The 24,567-nt window shown below is 38.8% G+C and overlaps 1 protein-coding gene across 2 annotated transcripts in view; it reads left to right on the forward strand.

Moving 5' to 3' along the window:
* SPIRE1 (spire type actin nucleation factor 1) overlaps positions 1-24,567 on the forward strand; it is a 160,885-nt gene that overhangs the window by 83,298 nt on the left and 53,020 nt on the right. For both annotated transcript variants that reach the window (XM_061594984.1, XM_061594991.1), the window contains exons 4-8: positions 9,077-9,202; positions 13,919-14,002; positions 15,735-15,899; positions 18,280-18,366; positions 19,514-19,643. In XM_061594984.1, the coding sequence (XP_061450968.1) occupies positions 9,077-9,202; positions 13,919-14,002; positions 15,735-15,899; positions 18,280-18,366; positions 19,514-19,643 (592 nt within the window). The remainder of the gene's footprint in view (positions 1-9,076; positions 9,203-13,918; positions 14,003-15,734; positions 15,900-18,279; positions 18,367-19,513; positions 19,644-24,567) is intronic.

Below are 24,567 nucleotides of genomic sequence, written 5' to 3' on the forward strand. Positions count from 1 at the left end.
CATAATTATGGTGTTAAATCAACCTAGGCAAATTGGATAAGACAGCAAATAATCTGGACTGAGGATCAGCAAGTCAACCCCCTCTTTTCATCCCTGAGGATAGACTTTACTGTCCTTAAAGTTTTAGCTGTGCTGATTAAACAGTGGTTCTAGAGAACATCATAGAAATTGGAAAAGTAATATAAATAATAGTACATTAAGACTGACATAGGGATGCGTATTTTATTTGAAATATGTATTTTAATTCACCTATTTCAACAAATAAGGTCAAAGTACATTATTCAACTGTATTTGAATAGCTTGTATTACATGCCTAATCGTGCATTACACTGTATACCAGCCTTTCCCAACCAGTGTGCCTCCAGATGTTGTTGGACCACAGTTCCCATCTTTCCTGACCATTGGCAATGCTGGTTGAGGCTGATGGGAGTTGTGGTCCTACAACATCTGGAGGCACACTGGTTGGGAAAGGCTGCTGTATACATTACACTAAAATGTATACATTACACTGAAAATAGTTCACAGCAAAGCATGACAAAACAAACACAAATATAGAAATCTATCAACAATACATTATTATCCATAATGTCAGCAGGAGGCTGGCAGTCTTGTTAAGGACATTCTACTTTTCACACTTTCAGTTAGAAACTCTCCAGTAGCCAGGGATAATGTGGAATGTTCAGCAAAATCAAATATGTTCTTGTGGAAGTAATAGTGACAATAACATATTAATCATGTATTCTGAGCAACTGTCACAGAACAGCCAACAGTAATTGTCCATGGAAATGTCATTCATCTGTAATCAAGCTTCCTGTTGTTTCAGTTTAAGTTTTTTAGGAATGCTTACAACTAGCCCCTTGACTGGAAGCAAACCTAGTTACATCTGTTATGCTTTCACATTTGCTAGTGACCACATAAAGAAAATTTATCAAAATAAGCTATTCAAACTTTCTTTCAGAACTTATCTCAGCATTTAGATATTACATTAGTTGACCATGTAGTTAGGAGTTTTTTGGACTGAAAGTATAGTTATGTGTCTTATGGAACAGAAATATGATGTCATATACTGTACAAGACTTTTTAGGGAAAAAATAAGCACACTGTAGCATTAGTAACCTTTGAATTATGATTTCTGAGACTTGGAACTAGTGGCTAGAAGAATTCTACTTTGTTGTTCACTGCCATCTTCCATCCTACATTTTGTTGATTGATTCATATTATCTGCATGATAGTTTATTTATTTTTTTAATTAATTTAATTTAATTTATATACCGCCCTAAGCCAAAAAGGCTCTCTGGGCGGTGTACATCAAGTTTAAACCTTGATTTCTGTTTGTAAGGCTACTCTATGCAAACATTACTTTGAATTACTGTTCTGTTGAAGTACATAGAAAACTGTAGCTCTGAGAGTTTGTGTTCTGATGCTCTTTCTTCCTCTGGTTACCGCAAACAACAGTCCAATTGATTCTGCTACAGCTCTAAGGCTGGAGATCCAGGTTTTCACTTACAGTGTGGAAAATTCCACTCATTAGTTTGCCAGTGCAAACCTGCTTTTCTGCTGTTGTCCTTATTTCTTTGGTAAATATGAGAGAATGGAGCCCTAATAATATCATTCAGTACTGCAGACGCCCTTCCAGTACCAAGCTCAATTCTACAAACGCTACCTAGGACCCATGCCTGATTGTCTGAAAAGTTTAGCACCAAAGTAGTTTTTACCTTAAATATATATTTGCATTTAATGTGCACATTTATTTGAATGCACATAGCATCCACTGGGAGAGAGCACTGTCCATTATTGGGATTGCAGCAGGTGAAGAGGGGAGCTTAACCCCTTTCTCCTTTGCTTTCCATCCTGAGGGGAAAGCGTCCCTTTGAAACTATTTGTTTTGAGAGAAAATTCCCCATTGGTGCTAATAGGAAATTCCTAACAGAATATAGTAGCTTCAGAGAGAGGATTTTCCTCAAACTGTGATATAGGAGAAACATGTTAAATTCTACTTTGTGGATTGAATAGCTATGCCCAGGAAAAGCAATTTACAGTACTCTTGCAATGTAGTCTACTGTTAATTTTGCAGGATAGAGGTGAAGTTGAAGCTGGTTTGAATTCCCCCTTAAAAAATACCCTGTATTGCTGAGGTTCCAGCGGAAGTCAGTCTAATTAAAATTGTTTCCTCAGATGTCCTCCCAGGCCAAATTGAACACTCAGTTGCATATAGAGGCCTCATGCTCCATTGACTTGGATGCAGACTGATTGCACTATTAAATGTTCAAAAACTTTTTTTGAAGGGCACACTAAGTAAGACATAAGTTACAGGAGGGACATTTTTTTGTTTTATCCTCCTCCTCAGGCTCAAGTATACCAGGGACTCACTGCACTGTTTGTCTGACTCTGTTAATAAAGTTGGCCTTCTATATTTCTTGGAATAATGCCATTGTGTAGCATTAATTAATTTTTAATCTTGAAATCTTTTCCTTGCTTTTCAGATCCTGTCTTAATAATAAACAATGTATTATTTATTTATTTATATATTCCTTTGATTTATGAATCGTTTCCATGAAACATCCTGAACTGATTTAACAGTAAAAACATCACAGGTAACAATCAATTAGGGTTGGATCCAAAGTGCACTGTCTGTGAGTGGAAGGGGTCCTTCCATTCACTGAAGGCACAGAGATCCAGCAGTAGTTGCCTGCAGGAGGAACAGAGTGGGGAGGTGATATTTACTTATTCTTCCTTGCCCTTGCAGTGCCTCTCATGCTACTCGGAACGTCCCAACTCTCTGGAGCAGATTTTCAGGGGGCTGCAGGGAGAAGGAGGAATTTGCCAGTATCACTCCCCTGCCCCCTTCCTCCAGCACAAGCAGAACTCAGCTAAATGAAAATGTGAATCCAACCCTTAGTCTCCTCCTCCTGTCTTTCCAAAGCTTCTGAATCTCAAAGCTCCACAACTACCTACCCCATGGTGCTCTTTTCGTTATAGTAATAGATACTGTATAGGAAACGTAAATTGGATTGATTTTCAGTATGTTTAGGTCTGCACAGGAATGCAACCAGAAGCTTCAGTGTAATGGGGCCACACTAGTTTTTCAGCAGAGGTAATAATCTCATCCAGCTAACCACAATGTTAGTGGACATTCACTATCATTGCCGTTTCTAAGCAATGTGTGTCCTTGAGGTAATGGGTCCATACACCATCTGCTATCTCCCAGGTGGTTAATCCCTTCCCCCACACAGAGAATGTATTATCTCTGTGAAGTACATAACACTGAGCCTCAGTCTAAAAGAAACTATCATGTTATTTGATCCCACTGTTGTCTTGCCTTTTCTCTAGGACTGACTTTGTCTTAGTCACGGTTTAAAGCCATTCAATCTACAAAGCATATTTAGAGCATTGAAACTCAAGGAAAGTTTGAAGATTTCATGTCAGTCTTGGACAACCCATTGTTCATAAGTACCATCACAGTATTAGTTACTGTTACAATGTGGGAAGCCAACTTCCTAGTTACAGTATTAGATTTTTTTTCTTTGAAGTTTCTTCCCAAAACGTGGATATTTTGTTTTGGACCCTATTAATTGAATTGGAGTGAATAAATTAACCTTCCAGACAAAAGGTTTACAAGTAAGACATTATATCATGCATACACAAATAGATTTCCTTTGTTCTGATGTCTTATAAAAAGCAAAATAACAACTTGCATCTGTTCTTGTAATTGGGAACCTGTCTTTCGGCTGAGAGAAAAATCAAAGGACTAGACAGTTCCATATACTAAGAAGCATTTTAATGTTTTATATAAGGATATGTAAACCAAGTTCAGCTCAGAATTATAATACAAACAATATAGCTGCATGTTTCCTACATTTTGTATTACATTGACATTTAAATTTTTATATGGCATTCAAATACTAGCCACCTTACTGTGATGATAGGCCTCTCCTCTTTAAGACTAAATAATTTTAGATTTTACTAATGAAATCTGTGGGAGTTTTTGAAGCATACTTTTATGTCCATTACTAAATATAAACTTATGTAGAGGTCGAAGAAATGCCTCTCTTTTTAAAAAGAAGTCCAGTACATGTTAGAATCAATACAGAGTATAGTGATAATGCAAGCTTATAATAATTTTTCATACAGGTCATTTCAAGTCCCAAAGACTTATTCTTTTGATTATATTGGAAAAAGGTTTTAAAAATAGAAAAGAAAATGTCAGCTCATGTGATTTATTTTATTTTTATTTTAAAATAATTACATATTTCTTTTATATATTTTTTTAAATCCAAAGTGGTGTACAAAATTGATTTTAAAGAACCAAACAATAAAACACACACACACACACACACACACACACACACACAAATCATAGAATATCCACTGAAAGCAGTATATAACTGTAACTGGTTGTATGCACCAGTTCAGTTTTAATGGCCCAGGAATGCTTGGGCAAACAAATGAGTGTTAAGCATAGAAGCATAGACTCATAGAACAATCGAGTTGGCCATTATGTGGCCATCAAGTCCACATAATGCAGTTGGTGTTACTGTGTTTCTGAGGAGAGGTGGTTCTACAAGGCGGATGCAGCCACTGTAAAGGCTCTTTCAGGTCACTGCAGGATGGATTTCTGATGGCTGTGAACAGTACTACCAAAATGATCTCATCTGATAATCTTGGTAAATGGGCAAGTCTGTTTGGGAGAAAGTGTCCCCTTAGGTAAGCTGGTCCCAAGTTGTTTAGGGCTTTTAAAGAACCGTAAACCTAACTCGGTAGCAAATTAATAGCCAGTGTAGTTTCTTCAAGAAGAATGTTACATGCTCAGAGTGGATTGCTTTACTGAATAGCCTAGCTTCTGCATTCTGTTCCAGGTGCAGCTTCCAGACCAACCTTAAGGACATTCCCACATAGAGAACATTACAGCATTCCAATCTCAAGGTTACCAATGCATGGGTCACTGTAGCCAAGCTCTCCCTGTCCAGGAATGGTCATTGCAGGCGTACCTAGCCACTGTGACCATTTGAGCTTCTAGAGACAATGATGGATGGATGCTATTATATAAAACTTGAGACCCAATATGCTTAAGTGGACCATGTGCTGGACTTGACCTGGATTAAAACATTAATTCAGGAATGAACTCAGGGGCTGTCCTTAGTATTGCGTTTGAATGTAGACCCCCTTCCCCTATGATTGCCATATAATAAGAGGTGGAACACCTCTGCTGGATATATAGGGCCAAGCTAATGTGACCTTATCTGTGCAATTCTGCCCTGTGCAATTCTGCCTGTGAGTACAGGGTTGTTTTTCAGAAATTGCCAGTTTGGATTGGGACCCTAGCATGGGGAATAGGGAGCTTCCCAAACCTGCAGTTTGCATTGCAAAAAAGGTATCATTGATACAAATTAGTCCCTTTTCTTTTGTAATGGCAAAGTGAACGTTTGGGAGACCCATTTAGGAGAACAGAGGGGAGGCAAAGAGTTAAAGCCCCCGTTACCCCCCCCCAAACACTTGGAACTTGATCCAGATCAGGGGCTCTGCAATGGCAATGGGGGTTTTTTGGGGGAGGGGGGAGGGAGAGAAAGAAACTTGCATTCAAGGGCAGAACTGTACAGTTGAAGTCACATGTAGTTTGGCCCTCTCTCTCCAGCAGATGTGTTCCATCTCCCATTCTATGGATAGATACACCTCAGTCAGATATTTTTTCCTGAATAGTATGGTGGTAATCTGCTCTTTCTTTGGCTGCTATTATTATAGATAAAATACTGTTGTTGTCTATGTTTGCTATTATTAAAGATAAAATACTCGTCTCTGTGGTGACACTTACAGTACTAAAAATCAGAAGGTCTGGTAATTTAACTATACACTTGAGCATTCACAAAATCTACTACTGATTGCCATGAGGTACCTGTATGTTTTCCCCTGTGAGGCAAAGAACAGCTTTGGAGGTAATTTAGATTGGGATACACACATCCTATCCCATACCATGGCCCCAAATTATATGGGTGGCTATTTTTAACTTTTTTAAAAAATACAGGGGATCTAGTGATGGGTTTGGCTCTGAGGTTGTACAACCTTTGCAAAATCTGGAGACCAGGTCCCTTTTGAGAAGGACCCTCACCCCAGGAAGCTTAGTTGTGTGTGTGGACTCTACACTATAGAGGGAAAGAAGTTACTTAGGGAAGTGGCAGCTGGTTACTTTTCCCATCACAAATGCCAATGTAGCTGAAAGCATGTGAATGTGGCAGGTGGTAGTATTAGAGAGGAAAGGCAAGCGACAGTGAGTATATTTTGGCTATATGAATAAAAAGTCACAGCACGGAGAGTGAGGTAGGTTTTTTATTGTTTATTATTATTTCTTTATTATTTTATTAGACTTCATTAGGTTTCCATCCCCCAGGTTTGAAGTGAGGAGCTTTCAACAAGCCTTTTTAAAACCTTATCCCAGTCTGTGTCTGTGCTAGAATTGCTTTTTAAGATGTTTTTTAAACTGTTTTGTTTTAATGTATTTTTAAAGATGACTTGTTTTAATATGTTTTAAAGTCTTTTGTTTTTAAGATGTTTTGAAGTCCTTTAACTGTTTTTTTTTCTGCTCCAGGCTCTTTCTGGGAGGAAGGATGGGATATAAATTTAATAAATATATAAATAAATAAGGTCTTTGCTCAGCCTCTTAGACAGATTTGGTGAAATGTGTGTGATCTTTCACTTCTACAGCAAATACAAAACATTTGTCATTCAGGCTACATCTTTGCTGCTTAATCAGAGAATCATCAATAGTTAGTCTTTTAGGACCCATGGGAAAGGTTTTTTTCCCACTCTCCAAAGAAAAGAGGACAATGATACAGCTCTTTTCAGATGACTATTACAAGTGGAAACAACTATGTATCTTTTGAACTCTGATCCCAGTCAGACTGAGTTGTGGTGGTGCAGATTTCAAGCCTTTATTTGAAAATGCTTATGTGGAAACCAAGTGAACTCCAAGAAGACAGTCAGTTGTGAATATTTTGTTGTAATTTTGTTTCAGTCTTGATGAAGTACTTTCAGATGGAGCCAGAAGTTCTGTTTGATCTTTCCTGATAGTTGTGATTTCTGTTAGCACCAGGCTGGCTGTGCTCCCTACTCAAATGAGAATGAACCCAGAGAGAGAAGCTGGCAAACTTCCCTGTTTGCATAATGTGACCTCTCAATGTAGATGGAAATGCTGTAATCTTCTTAGTGATCTCAGCAAAACCTGAAATCTGCAACCCAGTTTCTAGGCATCCCAGAAGCTGTTTGAAAATAAAAGCTTCACATAGAAATTAAGTTATGCAGCACTTCCACTTGTATACTTTGTTCATGTGCTCACATGCTGTAATATTTTTATTCCTTTTTTCAAATGTGCACTTTTCATATGTTTCTTCAAAATACCACAAGCAACACTTGTATTAAATAAACTCTGCATACTCTGAATATTCTGCTCCTTCAGGATAGGCTCAGAGTAAGCCCAAGTTATTCTCCTGCCTCAGGTAAACGACAAGATTGTATCCCTTCCGCCAATTCCATGTATAGAAACCACTGAACTAGCATTTGAACCTTTCTTCAATACTGGCAAGAGAACAGCATCCTCCACTATACTTGCAGATAGCAGGCTAGCTTAGGAAATGCATGGCAATGCTTAGTGTCACACACAACTCCAACACCTTGCCGTTGCTCCTGCCAACCAGCACCTGTCACCTGAGGTGGCCATTTCACTTTGCTTGATGTTAGGGCCAGCCCTGCAGTGGCTGAAGTGGAGAAGAATAAAACACTCACTGCTATATAAATCTTTTGATTTGCCTACTATTGAATATCAACCATTTTCCAAGACAGTGAAGTTCTTAATGTTTGTGGTTAAGCTAGGCTATATCTAGAGCAGGAGACTGTTTCACTTCTGGCTACTAGCTTCAGATTACAAGTGGAAATACCTATGGAATGCCTGTGGAAATTTGCAAATCACACGGGGAACACACTTTCACATGGCTCAGATAGAGCAGGTAAGTCCCACTGAGGTTAGTGGGATCTGCTCACATGGAAATTTCTATAGGATTGTGTACTTATGGAGAAAGACCCATCAAACCTGACATTTTCATCAGGCATAATTTACCAAATAATTTTCTCTACACAGATTGTATCAATGATGGCATTGTTTGCACAAGCATAGTGGACATCCCCACAGACACACACACACACACACACAGACAAATTTGGTCAACTTTATCCTCATGAAGACCTGGAATGAATGTAAAATGTTGTTCTTTCAGACTGGTTTGGTTGATGTCAGTGTCTCCAAATCCAAACTTTTGGAGATAATAACAAGTTTTGACAAACTCAAAAACAGGAATTGTAGAGCTGACATGACCTCCCTATAGACAACCTTCTTACTGATCCATACACATCTTATTTGGGTATGACCTGTTCACACTTCTTATTTTGTTATGAATTCTATTTAACAATTCTTGAACAGCATGTGGCTCAATTCTAGGTGAGCTGGTTGTTTACATGCAGTAAATGTATATGCAAATTTACAACGCAAGTAAATCTCAGTGAGATTTAACTGCTCCTATCTTAGGTGTGTGAGAATGTGGAATTCATTTGTTCCTGCTGTTGCTCCAGTGGAATGTATCTGGTAATGGACCGGGGAAGTATTTTTTGTCAGTTCTCCTAGCAGTTCTTTATACTAGCTGTTGCAGTATATGTCTCCCAGTGGCAGCCATTTCATTTTCATAAATTCCATTCATCCCACTGTGTTTCTTGTTTTTTTGGCATTTCTGTTTTACCATAACCCTCTGCTGTAAAACAACAACAAAAATTATGGAACTACTGGTTCAACCCAGTTAGACCAGGTCATGGCATCGCAGCTCCAGGCGTTCCTGCATTATGCACGAATCTGTAACCGATTCCAGTTCTATTCCATGTCTACCAGGTGACAGAATAATGAAAATGTGTGATAAACTTATACAGCAATACATATGCTGTATGTTTATAAAAGGGTAAGATTTTGGCCATGCATTTTAAGTTCTCTTTCTAGAGCAAGAACAATTATGTTTATGTCATTAAAACATCTGTTTTCTCCTAGCTCTGTGCCGCTCATCTACCAACTCAATCAGATGCATCCAATCACTATCAAGCAGTATGTCGGGCGCTGTTTGCTGAAACAATGGAGTTGTACACATTTTTAGCCAGAATTAAAAGTGCAAGAGAGGTAAGCAGGATGCAAGTCATGAGTGTTCTCTTTACTAATTTGTAAGAGTTGTTTCGTATTTCTGTACATTAGTATGGTATTACACATGCTAAGTTGGAATAATTTTAGAGAATGCAGAGGTTTTTTTCACAATTTAAAATGCCAATCAACTTAGACACAATGAGTTGGTTGCTTTATCATGATAGGAACATGCTACATTGAGCCTCAGGCCTCCCCTCGTGTCCACCAGCATAGATAAAAGGAGGATATTGGAAGTTAACACTCTATTTTGATTAACTACTGTTTAGTGTTACGTCTGAAGCGTAAACTGTGGTAAATCTAACCATGATTTGTTGAAAGAACTCAGTTTCATAACCTATGATTTGAAGTTGCCTTGTTCCCAATAAACCATAGTGAAGATTAACCACAATACAGTAGGACCCTGCTTTACAGTGCTTCGCTTTACAGCGTTCCGCTAATACAGCGGTTGTGAATTGTAGAAAGGCCCCGCTTTACAGCGCTTGTTCCGCTTTTATGGTGTTTTTTTGCTGCCGGGTGCCATTTTGGTCAATGTAAGTCAATGGGATCCGCTTTACAGCAGTTTTCGCTTTACAGCAGGGGTCCGGAACGTAACCCACTGTATGAGCGAGGCCCTACTGTAACTGGTCCTATTTCTTTTTTTGTTATCTGTCTTCAACAATATTTCTGTTCTCCAATTTCAACAGATTTCTCCTGACTTTGCGCTATCATATGCAGCTTTACTGTTTTGTCACTGAGCTTCATGGTTGGCAAAATAGCTAATCCAGACTGCTTCCTAAATGTATGGTGATTGGGATATTTTAGCTCTGTCACATTTCTTTTTCTTTTACACTTTTATAGTTTAGACGTTATAGTTTAGTAAAATTAAATTAATTAAGGTTCAAAATGTGAATGTAATGGGTTCAGACATAATGCTGAACATACTTAAACATGAGACAAACACTGTGCTTTCATAGGATAGTCAAGCAGTCAATATTAAGCACCATTTGTGAGTTTAATGGAGAACATATGAATGAAAGATATTAAGATGGCAACCTGATTTTGGTAGTTTTAGCCATTTAGGTACAACAATTCATTATGAATTTGGAGACTTGACAGTGACTTACAGCACAATCCTAACCATATCTACTCAGAAGTAAGTCTTATTGAATTCAGTAGGGCTTACTTCCAAGTAAGTGAGTGAAGATTGCAGCCTTTAGCATTTTTCTTATAGATGGTATTTTAAAAAATATCAATAGACTTAAGTGCTCAATGGCCTCTAGAATATGGTGACCAGAAAGCTCTTAAAATAACTGCTCTCTGGAGAGGTTTATACACTCTGATTTAATACTGCAGTGACCTTCTGTGCAATAAAGAATGAGCCATTTCCTGTCAATTCAACAAATCCCATTTCAGGGTTTTTTTCTTCTATTCAGTCTCATCCTTAGGGTCTTGGGGGAATTTGCATTCTTGCATGCTGATATGATAAACATAAAGTATGTACAGATGTATGTAATTTGAGTGATGAACCTGCTGTGGAAGTGCACTCACTGCATTTTGTTCAGAATTACAACCATTTCTACCAGATTGAGCTCAGGGGAAATGTTTTCTGTATTACTGTTGTAGCAGCTGACCGTGCACAGGATTGGAAATACAGTAGTGGTGCCATTTAACCTCTTCCTTCCTGGATCGCATTTTAAAAATTGATTCTACTTTTTCTTGTTTGTTAAGGTGATGAATGTACAGATAATTAAATAAATGTACATGCACCACTTCAAAAGCTTTTTAAAAAGAAAAAAGGTAAGCAGCCTGCCCTAAGCATGAGGGTGGAGCAGCAAGCATGAGGACTAATTCCATTTCACAGTGAAGGTGAATGAATATCAACTGGGCCCATACTGGTGGGGAAAAATATATAATTGACCTATATCCATTTACCTATGAGTAAGCCCCGAGCAGACATAGATAGGATTGCACTGAGTCTCTTTGTTTTTAAGATGCATCTGTTTGCACCCCTAAAATCCTTAAAGTGATAGATTCTTAAGCCATAAAAGAATTTTACAAGAGTGTTAGATTCAGCTTCTTTGACTTGACAGCTGCCTTCAGTTGTCTTGCCAAAGGCTACAATGTTTACAAGAACACAGAATATCATAAATAAATACAGAGTACCTTAAATTAAGTGTTTTGCTTGTTTTGGAAATGTGTGGTAAATGCAAACTCCTATTTTTTTTAAAAAAAGTAAGCTATGTATAACTTTGCCTAAAAGCAATAATGTATAAGAGATCTTGGGGGCGGGGGTATGTCAGTCCCAATCCACTGATATCTATTGATCCATATCTGACCAAGGTTCATTGAAGAGAATGGGAAATCTACAGATCTCTTTGTTTTTTAGCGGGGCATATATGTGACAGAATCCCAGTGGATTGTACCCATAGTTTCATTTGTAAAGTCCTGATCCTGTTAATCATGCCGATCACCAGTGTTTAAACCCATGTTGGCAGAAGCATAGCAAGTGCTCTGCAACTTAGTGCACTGATGTTCTTTTAATTAGTACTTGAGCTTAATAGAGCTGTTATGGGCACTGCTCTTTATCTAACCTGCCAGCAGAAGTACTTTCTTTCTGCAGAGTGAGTTGGTTTTACAACTCTAATACAAAAAAAAATCTTTATTCTATAGATCATGCCAAACAAGCATCCAAACAATTTATTTTCTGTTCTGTTGTATTTCACCCATCTCCCAACTAAGCATTTTCCATGGAATTGGCAACATTTGAGCAAATGTTCTTTAAAAGAAAGAAGGAAAGACTATCTCTGTCAATGGCTCAAGCTTCCAAATGCATTCGTGAGGGAGATTTTCTTTACCAACAGATAGATGTTAACTCTTTCTGGGATCATTAATTTTTCAGGAGCTATTTACAACCTATTATTAGCTGTGAAGTTTAGAGAAGAAAAAAAATATTTTATTTACCTTAAAAAGCAGTGAGTGAAATTCGAGGTTCAGTTAGGTGAATTATAATGGAAAGTGCCACATTATTTAAACAGAACTTTAGTATGGTAATTCTATTGCTAAGCAGAGCAGTGTATAATCAAATCTTATTAAAAATATGTGTATCTGTATGCAGGAAAAACATTAAAATGAATAGAAGGGAAAGGAACCTACATGGCTTCATCTGACAAAAACTGTGATTGCTGTATCACTATTACATAAGATACCTTTGATAAAGGCTGGCCTTTTAAAATTAAATTGGTGACTACACCGATTTAAACAGATGACTAGATGATATACCTTTACATTATAAGGCTTATAAGGATTTTATTAGGTAAAAATTACAATGAAATAATGCACATGAAGTGCTTTGAACACCTGAAAACACTATACAAATATCAGCTGTTTATTATTATTATTATTACCACAACTACTACTGCTACTATTATTGCTGCTGCTGTTAATAGTAGTAGTATTGTGAGTAACTGGATTGGGGAAAATGTTTTTAAAACCCCTACATTTCATATTAGGTACATGGGTACCCCACTAAAGAGGACTCCTCAACCCATTGACTTCATTTTTTGGGGAGACAGAACCCACACAGATATTAATGGGACGAGGGAAATTAATATAGAATACTTTCCCTGCGACACCCAAGGCTAGACCATATAGGGGTTCTCAAAGTAATAATCTGCAAATTTAACTTTGCCTGGAAATTAACTGTTAGCCAGTGGCATACACTCCAAGGCTGATATCACCTTCTTAGATCTCAGTAACGGATTACTGGTCAGTTGTCTCATCCTGAATCAGGCCATAGATAACAGCTGTTTTAGTAAGCACTGGTCCAGAATCGATCAGCAAAAGTCCAGCCTGGGTATCCTGGGTTGACATCAGACTCAGAGTAACACAGGCTAAGGAGAGAACTAGAACAACTCTAAATAGTCTGTAACCTCTTTTATTAACCTCATGTTGTTTTCTGTTCTTTGCCTCTTCTTTCTTTATTGCTACAATTTTTATCTTGGGTCCCGTTTGGCTGAGATCCAAATATGCTTTTCCGTTAGTATGAAGTCTCTTTTTATCATTTAAGGGCTATTTCTGAACTACTAGAATATTACTATTTTATAAGAGTTGCCCCCAAATGCAGAGAAGCTCTTCTGTTTGCAGAAACTCCTGTGGAAGATTTTTTTCTGTGGAACATCTTTCTCAAGTTTTATTAATGACGCGCCATAGTTTATACATTATTGTGGAGATATTTGCAAACAAGAGAAACTGTTGTAACTGTAACAAAGCACATGCTGCAGACAATTCAATTTGCTCTAAGAGAATGCTTATTTCAAGAATTTTAGTGGGGGGAAGGGATCCTATAGGTGCCAGGGAAGACTTCTATGGGTGTAGGTGCACCTGCAGGTGCCACAGTGCTACAACCTATATTTTCCTTTTTCATCTTGTATCTCATACTGTAACACTCCCACCCATCCTGATATATTGTGGTGCTGTGCTGTGAAAAGTCTTCTGCCAGCTTTCATAAAAGTTCATTGTACGGCGTTAATACTTCTTGTCTTTCAGTTCTTTCAATCAAAGCCAGTTTGGCACAGTGTATATTCAAAACTGTTATTTGGAATAATATAAATGACCTATCTAAAGTAAAGCCCCATTCATTTTTTCACTTTCATCTGATATTGGCTATGGTGTTGCTGCTTCATTTAAACATCTATAAAGTTTTATTTTAATTGGCAGAATTTAAAGAAGATGCAGGAAATGGACAGAGAAGGGACTGATGAATCCAGCACTGATCTTGATGAGTTGAAAAATGCTGATTGGGTAAGACTGCCTTTTAAATAATACTGCAGTAAATATTGTTGACAGTATTTCTAAGCTACCAACTCATTAAAATTATCATGGCAGTGTGCAATAAAATCATTAAAACCTCATAAAATTATAAAAACATAAAATGCAGAACAAATGACCAATGCTGAATCAAATTAATTCTCTAACAATGCTTGGCAAAGCAAACATTTTCAGCAGGTGATAAAATATCAAAATTGTAGATGGTGGTCTGACTTCAGCAGGAACAGTGCTGCAAAGTACTGGTGCCACTATGTTAAAAGGCTTAGTTTGAATAGAAACTATACAAATATACCTGTGGGACAGTCAAGACAACTGCTTCAGATTATCTCTGTCATCTGGCTGGTGTATAAGGACAAGGCTGTCCTTCACTAACCTGGTTTTATCAAAACCTGCACTACTGTGCCCAAGCTATCCCTGTCTAGGAACAGCCTTAGCTGGCATCTCAGCCAAAGCTAGAAGAAAGCACACTTAGTAATTGAGGACACATGTACCTCCGAGCTACATAGCTGCTCTTTCAGGGGGAGTGCCACACGTCAAGAACCCTATCTTGTTGTTTTATGTACATATTTATGTTTGCCTGGAGAAAGAGAGAGAACTGCATGTTTCATTGTATTCATGAAATGCATTGGATTTTTAAGCTTGTGAAAAATGGCATCTTATTTGTGTATATATTCTGTGAGAGGTGTGTTGATTTTTACCTTCCAGCTACAGCCCCATGCACTTCATTGAATCCCATTCCAGTGTGTTCCCAGACATCCAGGAACAGTTTTTTAGGGAGAAAAAGTAGTGGGAAAAGTTGGAAAAACTCTGGTGTGTTTGTTAAGGGCTGTGTGGACCGTCAGATCTGATTCTAGTGCAGTTCTCTAAATTTTTGCAATTTTACTGTGATTGCACACATAGCCTTGGATATAAGAGTGTTTAGCTGACAAACAGTGCAATCCTTTACTTTAAATTAGGCCCCATTGAATTCATTTAGGCTTTTGCCTTTCTGGGAAGCAAGTCCCATTAGATACAGTGGAACTTACTTCTGAGTGAGCATGTATAGGATTGCATGTTTACTCATGTTAGAGATGAGTACAGTGAGGAAGGCTGTAATGGCTATGCTCAGAAATGAAGGTTTGGAATTGAGGATTTGGCTATGTGGTGATGGAGTAGCAGACAGCTTGCTTACTTTCTATTTCCATATCCTATATATAGATACTTTTCTGTTTTCAGACACAGTTGGACTCCATTGTTTTCCATTGTGGGAGTTCTATCACTGGAAAAAGAGAGAAAACAGTAGATGAATATTGTGGAGTACATGAAACATATGTTGCATGTACAGTTGGGAGAATCATCCCCCTATTCAAAATACTGTCTGACATTGTTAAAAGTTATTGGCATAGCCAAGAAAGGTGATTAAACTCAATTCTTAGTTGTGTAAATTCTTACAGTATTAGTGCTCAAGAATAGCTTACATTAAAGGATCCTATATTGTACAATTAAAACTTGTAGCAATAGAAATGAATCCATGCAGATATTGCTACATGACCACAAATATCTGGAAAAGCCTATACAGTTTTGTATTAAAAACATAAGAAAGAAAAAGTGATAAAAATGCATTTAAGTTAGTGATCATTATGTTTTGGATAGCTTAGGTATCTGTCTTAGTAGGCTAACATTTAATTAAGGATTCTGAAAAATATTACTTGTCTTGATTCTTCAGGCTCAGTTTTGGGTGCAGGTCATGCGAGACTTACGAAATGGTGTGAAATTGAAGAAAGTTCAAGAACGTCAGTACAACCCTCTTCCCATAGAGTATCAGCTCACTCCGTATGAGATGTTGATGGATGATATTCGATCCAAACGCTATACTTTAAGGAAGGTTATGGTAAGCTGTGACAACACAAGTTAAAAAAAGAAAAGGCTGCCTTTCACTGAGTCTTTCAGTAAAAGTCAAGTTTATAATTCAACACCCAGCTATAGAATCATGGTGGGGACCCTGCACCCAGGATAGCCTGCATTACGCAGCTCTCTGGATACTGCAGGCCCACTCTTGCTCTGTAGACCACTCTTCTGGGAATTTCCCTCCCTCCCTCCCTCCCTCCCTCCCTGCCTCCCTCCCTCCCTCCCTCCCTGCCTCCCTCCCTCTCTCTGTCTCTCTCCCTCCCTCCCTCCCTCTCTCTCTCTGTGAACAGGACCATAAGGGGCTCATCTAAACAGGGTTTTACTATGTGTCTGGTGCAACTTGCATCCCCTTTTAATTCTCATGGTTCACATGATGTTACTGGCAAACAGAAGCTTTCACGCAGTCCCATCCCCCCCCCCCGTAAATCTGTACTAACCCAATCTTCTGATAATCTGGAAAGGGAAGGGAAAAATGTCCTCACTCTGTATCTCTAGGGCTTGCAGACACTTCGCTCCAATGCTTTTAGGTGGGTGTGTCAATCATTCCCTTCTCCACTCCCACTCGCTCCTCCTCCCTTCGTTCATTTTATTTCCTGCAACTTACAGCTGCTGTCCCCTGTTCTACAATGCTTTTTTATGTTGCTGCAAACTGTGTATTTTGTTTTCCCCCCATAGTTGTGCACAAAAGCATAACACTGCTCAAACAAACATTTGTATTTCAGATGTATTGTACCAGTGAAAATACAAATAATTGCACTACCGGGTTGTTGTTTTTTTAAATGAAACTTATTGGTAGAACCAACTGAGCATGCTCAGTTGCCAGGTAACAAGAGGGAGTGGGAATATTAAATTAGAGGGTGTGGTCTTTAGGAAACTGCATGACTGATGCTTCCCCTCAAGTGTGACTAGAAAATGCCATGTTTGCAGCTGGCATTGAGCCTTTGCTGTGGATGGTGCAAATGGAAAATGGAGGTAAAGCAGTGTCTTTAGCACGGAATTATGCTCCCATGTGGATAAGCCCAAGGACAGAGTAAAAGCTTGTATTAATGGGGGTGGGGCGGAAAGAGAAATGAAATGAGAAAGCCAAAACAGATAGAGTGGGGAAGCAGAGAGAGAGAGAGAGAGATGGGGTGGCACAATGAGAGAGAGATCCAGCAACTTTTGACTGTAGCCCCACTCACTACTGGCATGCAGGCTTCAGCAGATTACTCCTGAGGGAATCTGGCCTTCAATAGAAAAAAAGGTTATCTACCCCTGCCATAGAACTATAATGCTGTGTCTGATAACCATAGAGCTACTTTTGGTAAGTTCAGTAGCCTGTACATCATGTTCTGTGAAATTTTTGACTTTTCCCCCCTTTGGCAGAACCTCATGCCATATGACAAACTGCAGAAATTTGTCTCAATTTTACAAGTAGATGATATGTGGCATGGGGATTCTGCTATTTGGGAGGGAGACGTCCAAACTCTCATATGGCCCATAGAAGTAGCAGTATTGGTCTTTTGATCCTGTCCTGCATATTTAGCTAAAAAGTAAACTAATGTGGTCAAAGTATCTACATTTGCAATTATCATGGCTGTCTTAGGAGGTATAATTTATTTATATGTGGTCATTGTCCTTCTAGATTTTAAAAGCCTGTCTCATGTAGGTTCCAGCCAAAATGACCCCCACCCCAGTACACTACACCATTTGTTGACAAAGATATGCACAAGGCTTGTTCAAAACCACAGCAATAGGACCTCAGCTAGAAGATCAGCATTGGAACCTGTCTTTTTAAACCTGTTCATAAATGATCTAGAATGAGCAGTGAGAGAGCACTACACAGGATGTAGTGATGGTCACCAAGTTGGATGTCTTTAAAGAAGGATTAAACTGGATAAGGCTACTAGCCACAATGGCTATGTTCTACCTCCACTGTCAGAGGTAATATACCAGTTGCTGGGAATTTCAAGTGGATAGAGTGTTCTTGCACTCAGGTCCAGTTTGTGGGCTTCCCATAGGTATCTGGTTGGCCACTGTGAGAACAGTGCTGGACTAGATGGGCCTTTGGTCTGTTCTTATGTTTATTTTAGCAATGTGGGTGGGTGGGTGAAATGCAGGCAACAATGGCAGCAAGCAACAGTCTTCCCATGTGCCTTGCATTATGTTGGCTGCTGTGATAGTGCTAGATCTTTGGCCTGAGCCATCAAGATAATTCTTAATTTCAAACAAAATTATCTTATTTTCAGCATTCCTTAGCTTATTGAAAATTGTTGATGCATTTCAGTAATCATGATGGTTTTAGGATGCATTGCCCTGTTTGCATTTTCAGACTACCAGACGATACAGATGTGCAGATAAAATATTAGTTCTCTTTCTTTCAGGTCAATGGGGATATCCCTCCACGATTAAAAAAGAGTGCTCATGAAATTATCTTGGACTTTATCCGATCTCGACCTCCATTAAATCCAGTATGTAATCTAATATATGTCTTTTTCTAGTGAAGATAAATCTTTTTGATATATTTTGTTTGCAGCAACTACATTTTAATTGAAGCTTCTACCACTTCCCCCTGAAAGATTTTGTAGAATAGAAAACACAAACATATCCCATATAATCTACCCCATGTGAGCTTTATGGTGCATTTATGGAAAGTTAATATAGAAATCAGACTTTCTTTTGCAGTAAAATCCTCAAGCATTTCTCCTTTCCTTCTAATCTGATTTTCCTCCTCACAGTACATTGCTCTCAGTAGGTTTTTTCACCTTGTTATATATTCTTCCTCCCTTCTGTGGGCAATTCTTGCCCAGACATTATCTCCCTTAAGTCCTCACACTCTGGCTGTGCCATTTAACTAGGGCCAGCTATGCCCAAATGCACCCCTCCTACCTCTCATACCATCCATTTCCTTTGCTATTCAGCATACATATGATTCAGACAGGCACTACCTTCATTGTTTCCAGCTTTGAGAGGATTCCCTGTTGAGTTAATACATCTTCCTTACAAACGTATTTGAACTAGCTTTATTGCTCACTTGCTGGGTTTTTTCCTTCCTCACTCTTTACATACACATTCTAGTTCTAATATCAAGTTTTATTGTACCTGTGTATCTTGATTCTGGTAGGGAGAGGATTTAATTCATTACATCCATTTTTTCCTATTAAATTTGTGGTCTCATACTGATTTTGTTTGTTTTATTTTACCCTGTCTCATTTCTGACAAACATACCCTTTTAATCTCAAGTGGGAAAAATACTTTTATTTGTAAATGGGGCAAACACAATTACTACCAAAATAAAGTAGCTATCTTTGCATTGACCACTGGGGAGAAAAAACACACAGTAACAGATTCTATCAGACCTGGTATCTTGAATTTGATCTAATTCAAAACCAGTAAGGTTTATTATACCAGCCTGTCTAGATCATAGAATCATATAATAGAAAAGTTGCAAGGGGCCTATAAGGCCACTGAGTCCAATGATTCATCCCTGGATCTATCCCAAACTCCTGTGTGTATGTTTTAGTGTGTGTAAGACTGCACCATGATCATCAGTTGCTGTATACCTCTCTTGTGAAGTGTTTGGCACCAATTTTCTACTTTTGTATTAATATTCTCAAGGCCTCTGCAAGAAAATTGAAACCAACCCCACCAAGACCACGTAGCCTCCATGAAAGAATACTGGAAGAAATCAAGTCTGAACGAAAGCTGAGACCCGTCTCTCCTGATGAGATCAGGCGTAGCAGGCTAGGTATTTTGATTTTGATTATATTAGTCCTGGGTAATACTCTGCTAACAAAATTATTCCATATTGCTAATGGTTTTAATTCAATTAATGTCACTCCACTGACTGAAGGCTCTTTCATGCAGCAGAACCTTCTGTCAGGAGAACAGGGATTGATGCAATCTTCAGTGATTCCCCCCCCCCCCAATCTTCCATACCAGTTCCCATGCTGTCCTGAAAGGTTCCTCAACCTTTTCGAGAGATTTTGAGAGGTCGTGGAGGTGTTGGGAAGGAAAGGGAATTGCCTGCTGCATAAAACCAAGCCTGCTAATTTTATAAGTGGCGATTGGACCTAAATGCCATGATCCCTGTAAGTGTGAAAACTCCAGTATGCACACACAGCTCCCTTCAGAGTAATGGTTCATTATGGTAAAAGGGAATGTCAAGAAAATACAATTGCCATAATGCTGATTGTTATATACAAGGAGTAGTTTCCATTAATTTATTGACAAGTAGCAGTGGTTGTTTTCCTGCTGTACAAAACAACATGTTACTTATTCCTGTGGTGTGTGTTTTCTTAAACTCCCTTTGGATTTCTGCACAATAGTCCTGCAAGATTCCATTTACATGCAATAGCGTAATATCTAGTCTACATGTAACAGGCTGGAGAAGAGTGTGTGTGATACCCATACTGCTTTCCATCCATTTATAAAAATCAAGGTTAGATGTATGCTGCAGCACTGGACAGGATGACACACGTCCTCTGAAAAACTAAAAAAGTCAAGGAAATTGATGCCACGGGAGAGAGATATGTCTGGCATGTTAAAAAAATTAAAAGTAGATTACCGCTTCTAAGCTGAAGTGCTCAAGCTCATTTAAAAGTCTTAAAACAGCACGGCTGTGAGAGGGGTTGTGTTCCTTATCCGCTGTTGATGTCACAGGCAATGAAGGAGTAGGTGCCCATAACATAGCCACATTCCACTTAGAAAAATTCCAGTTAGTGTGATCACTAAGCATGCTGTGTTGTGATTTGATTACTTGGAATCTGGGAACAAAATAGTGCAATTCCAAATGAAGTTCTTTGAATTTGCAAATGCATTTTTTAAAGATATGGCATCACAAAGACTAAAAATGTATTGTGGCATTAGCTATCATGTGTTTGAACTCAAGGGGAAATTCATGACTTTTTAAAAAAAAGTCTTGATGTTATGGACATTGGTTCTTCATTTCATTATAAACATATTTGGTTCATAATGTACCAGCTGCATGTGATTTCTGCTTATGCAGAGATTATTGTCATTTAAAAGGCATTATAAGGTTGTTGTAATTGTTTAAACATTAAACAATGTCAACCCACTTACACAAAAGAAAAATAGGAACACAGGAAGCTGCCTTATGCACAGTCAGATCATTGGACCATCTAGCTTAGTATTATCAATTTTGACTGTCAGTGGCTTTCCAGGCTTTCAGGTAGGAGTCTTTCCCATCTGTACATGGTGATGCCAGGGATTGAACCTGGGACCTCTGCATGCAAAGCAAGTGTTCTACCAGTAAGCTACAGACTTCCACTCAAGCAAACGGGACTTCCTCATCTCTTCCACCCTGCACCCCCAACGCCCTCACAATCCGATCGAAAGGGTTAAGAGTCCCACCAGAGCAGTTGGGGGAATATGGGGGCTACAGGGGGAGGAAAGGAAGGTGAAGTTCTTTTGCATCCACTGGTGCATTATTGGAGCTCACCCACACTGATTCTGCTGTAATATATTTTCTTGAAATTACAGTTGGGGCTTATCCAATGTTAGTTCTGCTCAGAGTAGACTCACTGAAATAAATGAACATGACTAAGTCTAACATTGGCTACAACCCATTGTCTTGATTTTGTTTTATTTGATAAATCTGTTTTTTATCTATGAATAAGAGTAAAATATAATTTTGAGTTTCAGGAAAATAATTTTGTATTCAGGACTTTATATTTTTCATTGTTGAGTTAAATCTGAATCATTTCAAACATCACTTACATTGACTAAGTTTTCCTGTAACAAAGATTGTAAAATCATTTGGGTCTCATAGACATTCTCCACTAAATTATATATCTCAAAAACAATATGTTGGAACATGATGGCACTATACAAGGGATTTTAAAATACAGGTTTCAGTATAGCTAGGAATATACCTGGAAAAGGATAAAAAATAAGAATAAACTTGTTGAAATTTAAAACGGTTTCTTATGAAGAAGAGAGCCTTCTCCAAATTAAAAGACATAAACAGTTGACTCAAGTTCATTCTTCTCTTTCAGAATGAACTCATATTAATAGGTTTTTAAAACAGAGTATGATATCAAAAATGACAGCAGCAAACTGTCATATTCAGAAAATATAGACTGACCTAGTTACAGACAGATATAATTAGACTAATACTTATTTAATGCAAATAGTTTGCTAGGTGCTTTACAGAATAGAGAAGTGACATGGTCCCTGTCCAGATTGTTTATATTCAGCATTAGATGGATAATGTAATTTAACATGAGTGAAATGAAAAACATGAAATAAGAACTGCTGCAATAAATAATGTTTATTATGGGTGGTTGTGATGTTCATGTATTAGTGTATATATGGTAAGTGCTGTTTGTATAGGAGATACATGGTAAGTGGAATGAAAGAGGAGGGGGGAGTGAATGGGCAGTAGAATGCTGGATGATTGGCTGAGTGTTTAGAATGGCTGAGGGTATAAATGGAAAGATGACAGTTAAATCTGTGTGGACGGTGAACGTGAGTGGGTTGTTTTGGTGGGTTTTTGAGAGGAGATTGTGTGGAGAGTTGGTGGATGTGAGGAGAGTGTGGAGTTCGGATTAATACTAAGACCAGTACCTCAGGAATAGATGAAACCATATGCTTAAGTGCCTTTATAAAGTAATCTTGTTATCTCTGTTATTTAATAAATATATTTGGTTTACGAAAGGCCTGATCCTTGGCTGGGGTTCCACAGACCAGAAGGGAGGGTAAGGTAAATACCAAGGCTGAAGGGTAACAAATGGTGGCAGCGGTGAAGAGAATAACACCACAAGTATTCAGAGCAAACCAGGATTATCTGCATTGATACAAAGGGATTGGGACAGCTTAAGCACGCAGTCACAGAGGTAACCTGATAGAGAGACTCAGGCAGAGTCTCTGGGAATACGGGTTATAGGACGTGACTGGTGGTGCTGCCTAGCAGGGGGATCTGGTGAGGTCTATGCTAGAACGGGGAGAGAAACCATAAAAAAGGACAGTCCGGACTGGTGGAGTCCCTGGTGGTGCCTAGTGACAGGCAGTAACCACGAGCAGGTAGGAACCTGACAGGGAGAGCCAGGGAAGGGCGTCACAGTGGTCTCTCTTAGGTCAGGAGGCCAGGCCAGTCATGGCCCTCCAAGGGGTCCAGTTTGGCCCATGATGCCATTTTCCCCAAACTACACCAACCCACCCACCAGCTGACATCACTAGTGAAGGCAAGCATTTGAAGACATGCTCCCATCCTTCCATCATGTTTGAAAGTCCCGTGGTTTGCTTTGAAGTCTTGAAAATCAGGGTTTCAAAGCATCACCCAATGTCACTATGACATCAGGTGATTGACAGGTGGGCTGCCCCACCTACCTGTTAACTTTGGCCTGCCAGGTGTGGGTGAGATGAAGATCTGGCCCTCTGGCCAGAAAAGGTTCTCCACTCCTGCTGTAGATAGTTCACTGTTCAGAAAAGTAGGTTTGAAATAAAACAGTGCAATGAAATTCAGTTTTTAAGATGAGAGCTTTGAAAGGTTGTGTTTATTACCAAAATGAACATATAAATCTGATTTAAATTCAGAGAATAATTTTGTCTCGTGCAGTTTTATATTTCCGTATTTCATTAGTTTTGCAGTAAGACAGGGCTGCAGTAGTTAAAATACACTGATAGTCCAATCCTATCAATTTTTACTCAGATGTAAGTCCTACTGTATGCTTAGGATTGCATCCTGAGCTAGATTAAGTGCCACTGAAATCAGTAGGACTTACTTTTGAGTAAGCATGGATAGAATCGGGCTGCATGTCTAAAGTTCAAGTTACTGTGTTTAGCAATCCATTACAGCAGGGTGGGTAACTTGTTTGGCCCAAGTACTAATTCACCCTTGGCCAACCCCCTGGGGCTGCATTCTAAAATATGTGTGGCCAAAAGTGGGTGTGGCCACCCTACACTTTTGCATACACACATAAACAGACATAGGCACACTGCCTCCCCTACTCAGTTAATCTGTGCAGATCAACTGAGGAGGGGTGTCAGTGCCTCTTTTCTGCTGATCAAATGATCTTGGGACAGGACAATTTGCATCCCTCTCAGGGCACTGGGCTCCACCCATATCAGCACTGTGTTACTTTAATTTTCTTATTTTTGCAGCCACCACCAAAATCAGAAAAACTTGCTTGTGGAAGGTCGAACAGGCCCCCAAACTAGGAGTTAACCACCTGTAAATTACAGTGTCAGCTAGAATATTCAGTGTGAATACTATTGCTTCTTGTTCAAGTTATCTATTTACTGATCAAGCTTTAATACATAATTCTGCACCAGCAGTGAATAACCATGATTAGTAATAGTTGCCTGTTTTCAGTACTAATATTCAGTAATAGGCAAAAAACCTTGTGGTTTAAGAATGAACCTATGGCCCAGAGATATTTCTATGAAACTTTAAAAAGCAGGGAAATTGGGCAGCTATAGTGAATGTACCAGGGGAGCAGAAGACCTGACCTCCTCTCTGAGATATTGTACTGCCCTACATATTGGTCAAACTGCAAACACCATTTGGGCTGGTCTTTCACAGTCCAATCCACTTCCTGTGTAGCTTGGAAGAATTTCGTAACATGTGCCTCTAAGCATATGGGCGGGGGAGGGGGAAGGAGGGGATTGGAAGGGAAGGGGCAAGAGGGAAGGGAGGGTTTGATCGTTTG

The sequence above is a fragment of the Rhineura floridana genome, chromosome 1 (assembly GCF_030035675.1).
Source record: "Rhineura floridana isolate rRhiFlo1 chromosome 1, rRhiFlo1.hap2, whole genome shotgun sequence".
NCBI classification, from domain to species: Eukaryota; Metazoa; Chordata; class Lepidosauria; order Squamata; family Rhineuridae; genus Rhineura; species Rhineura floridana.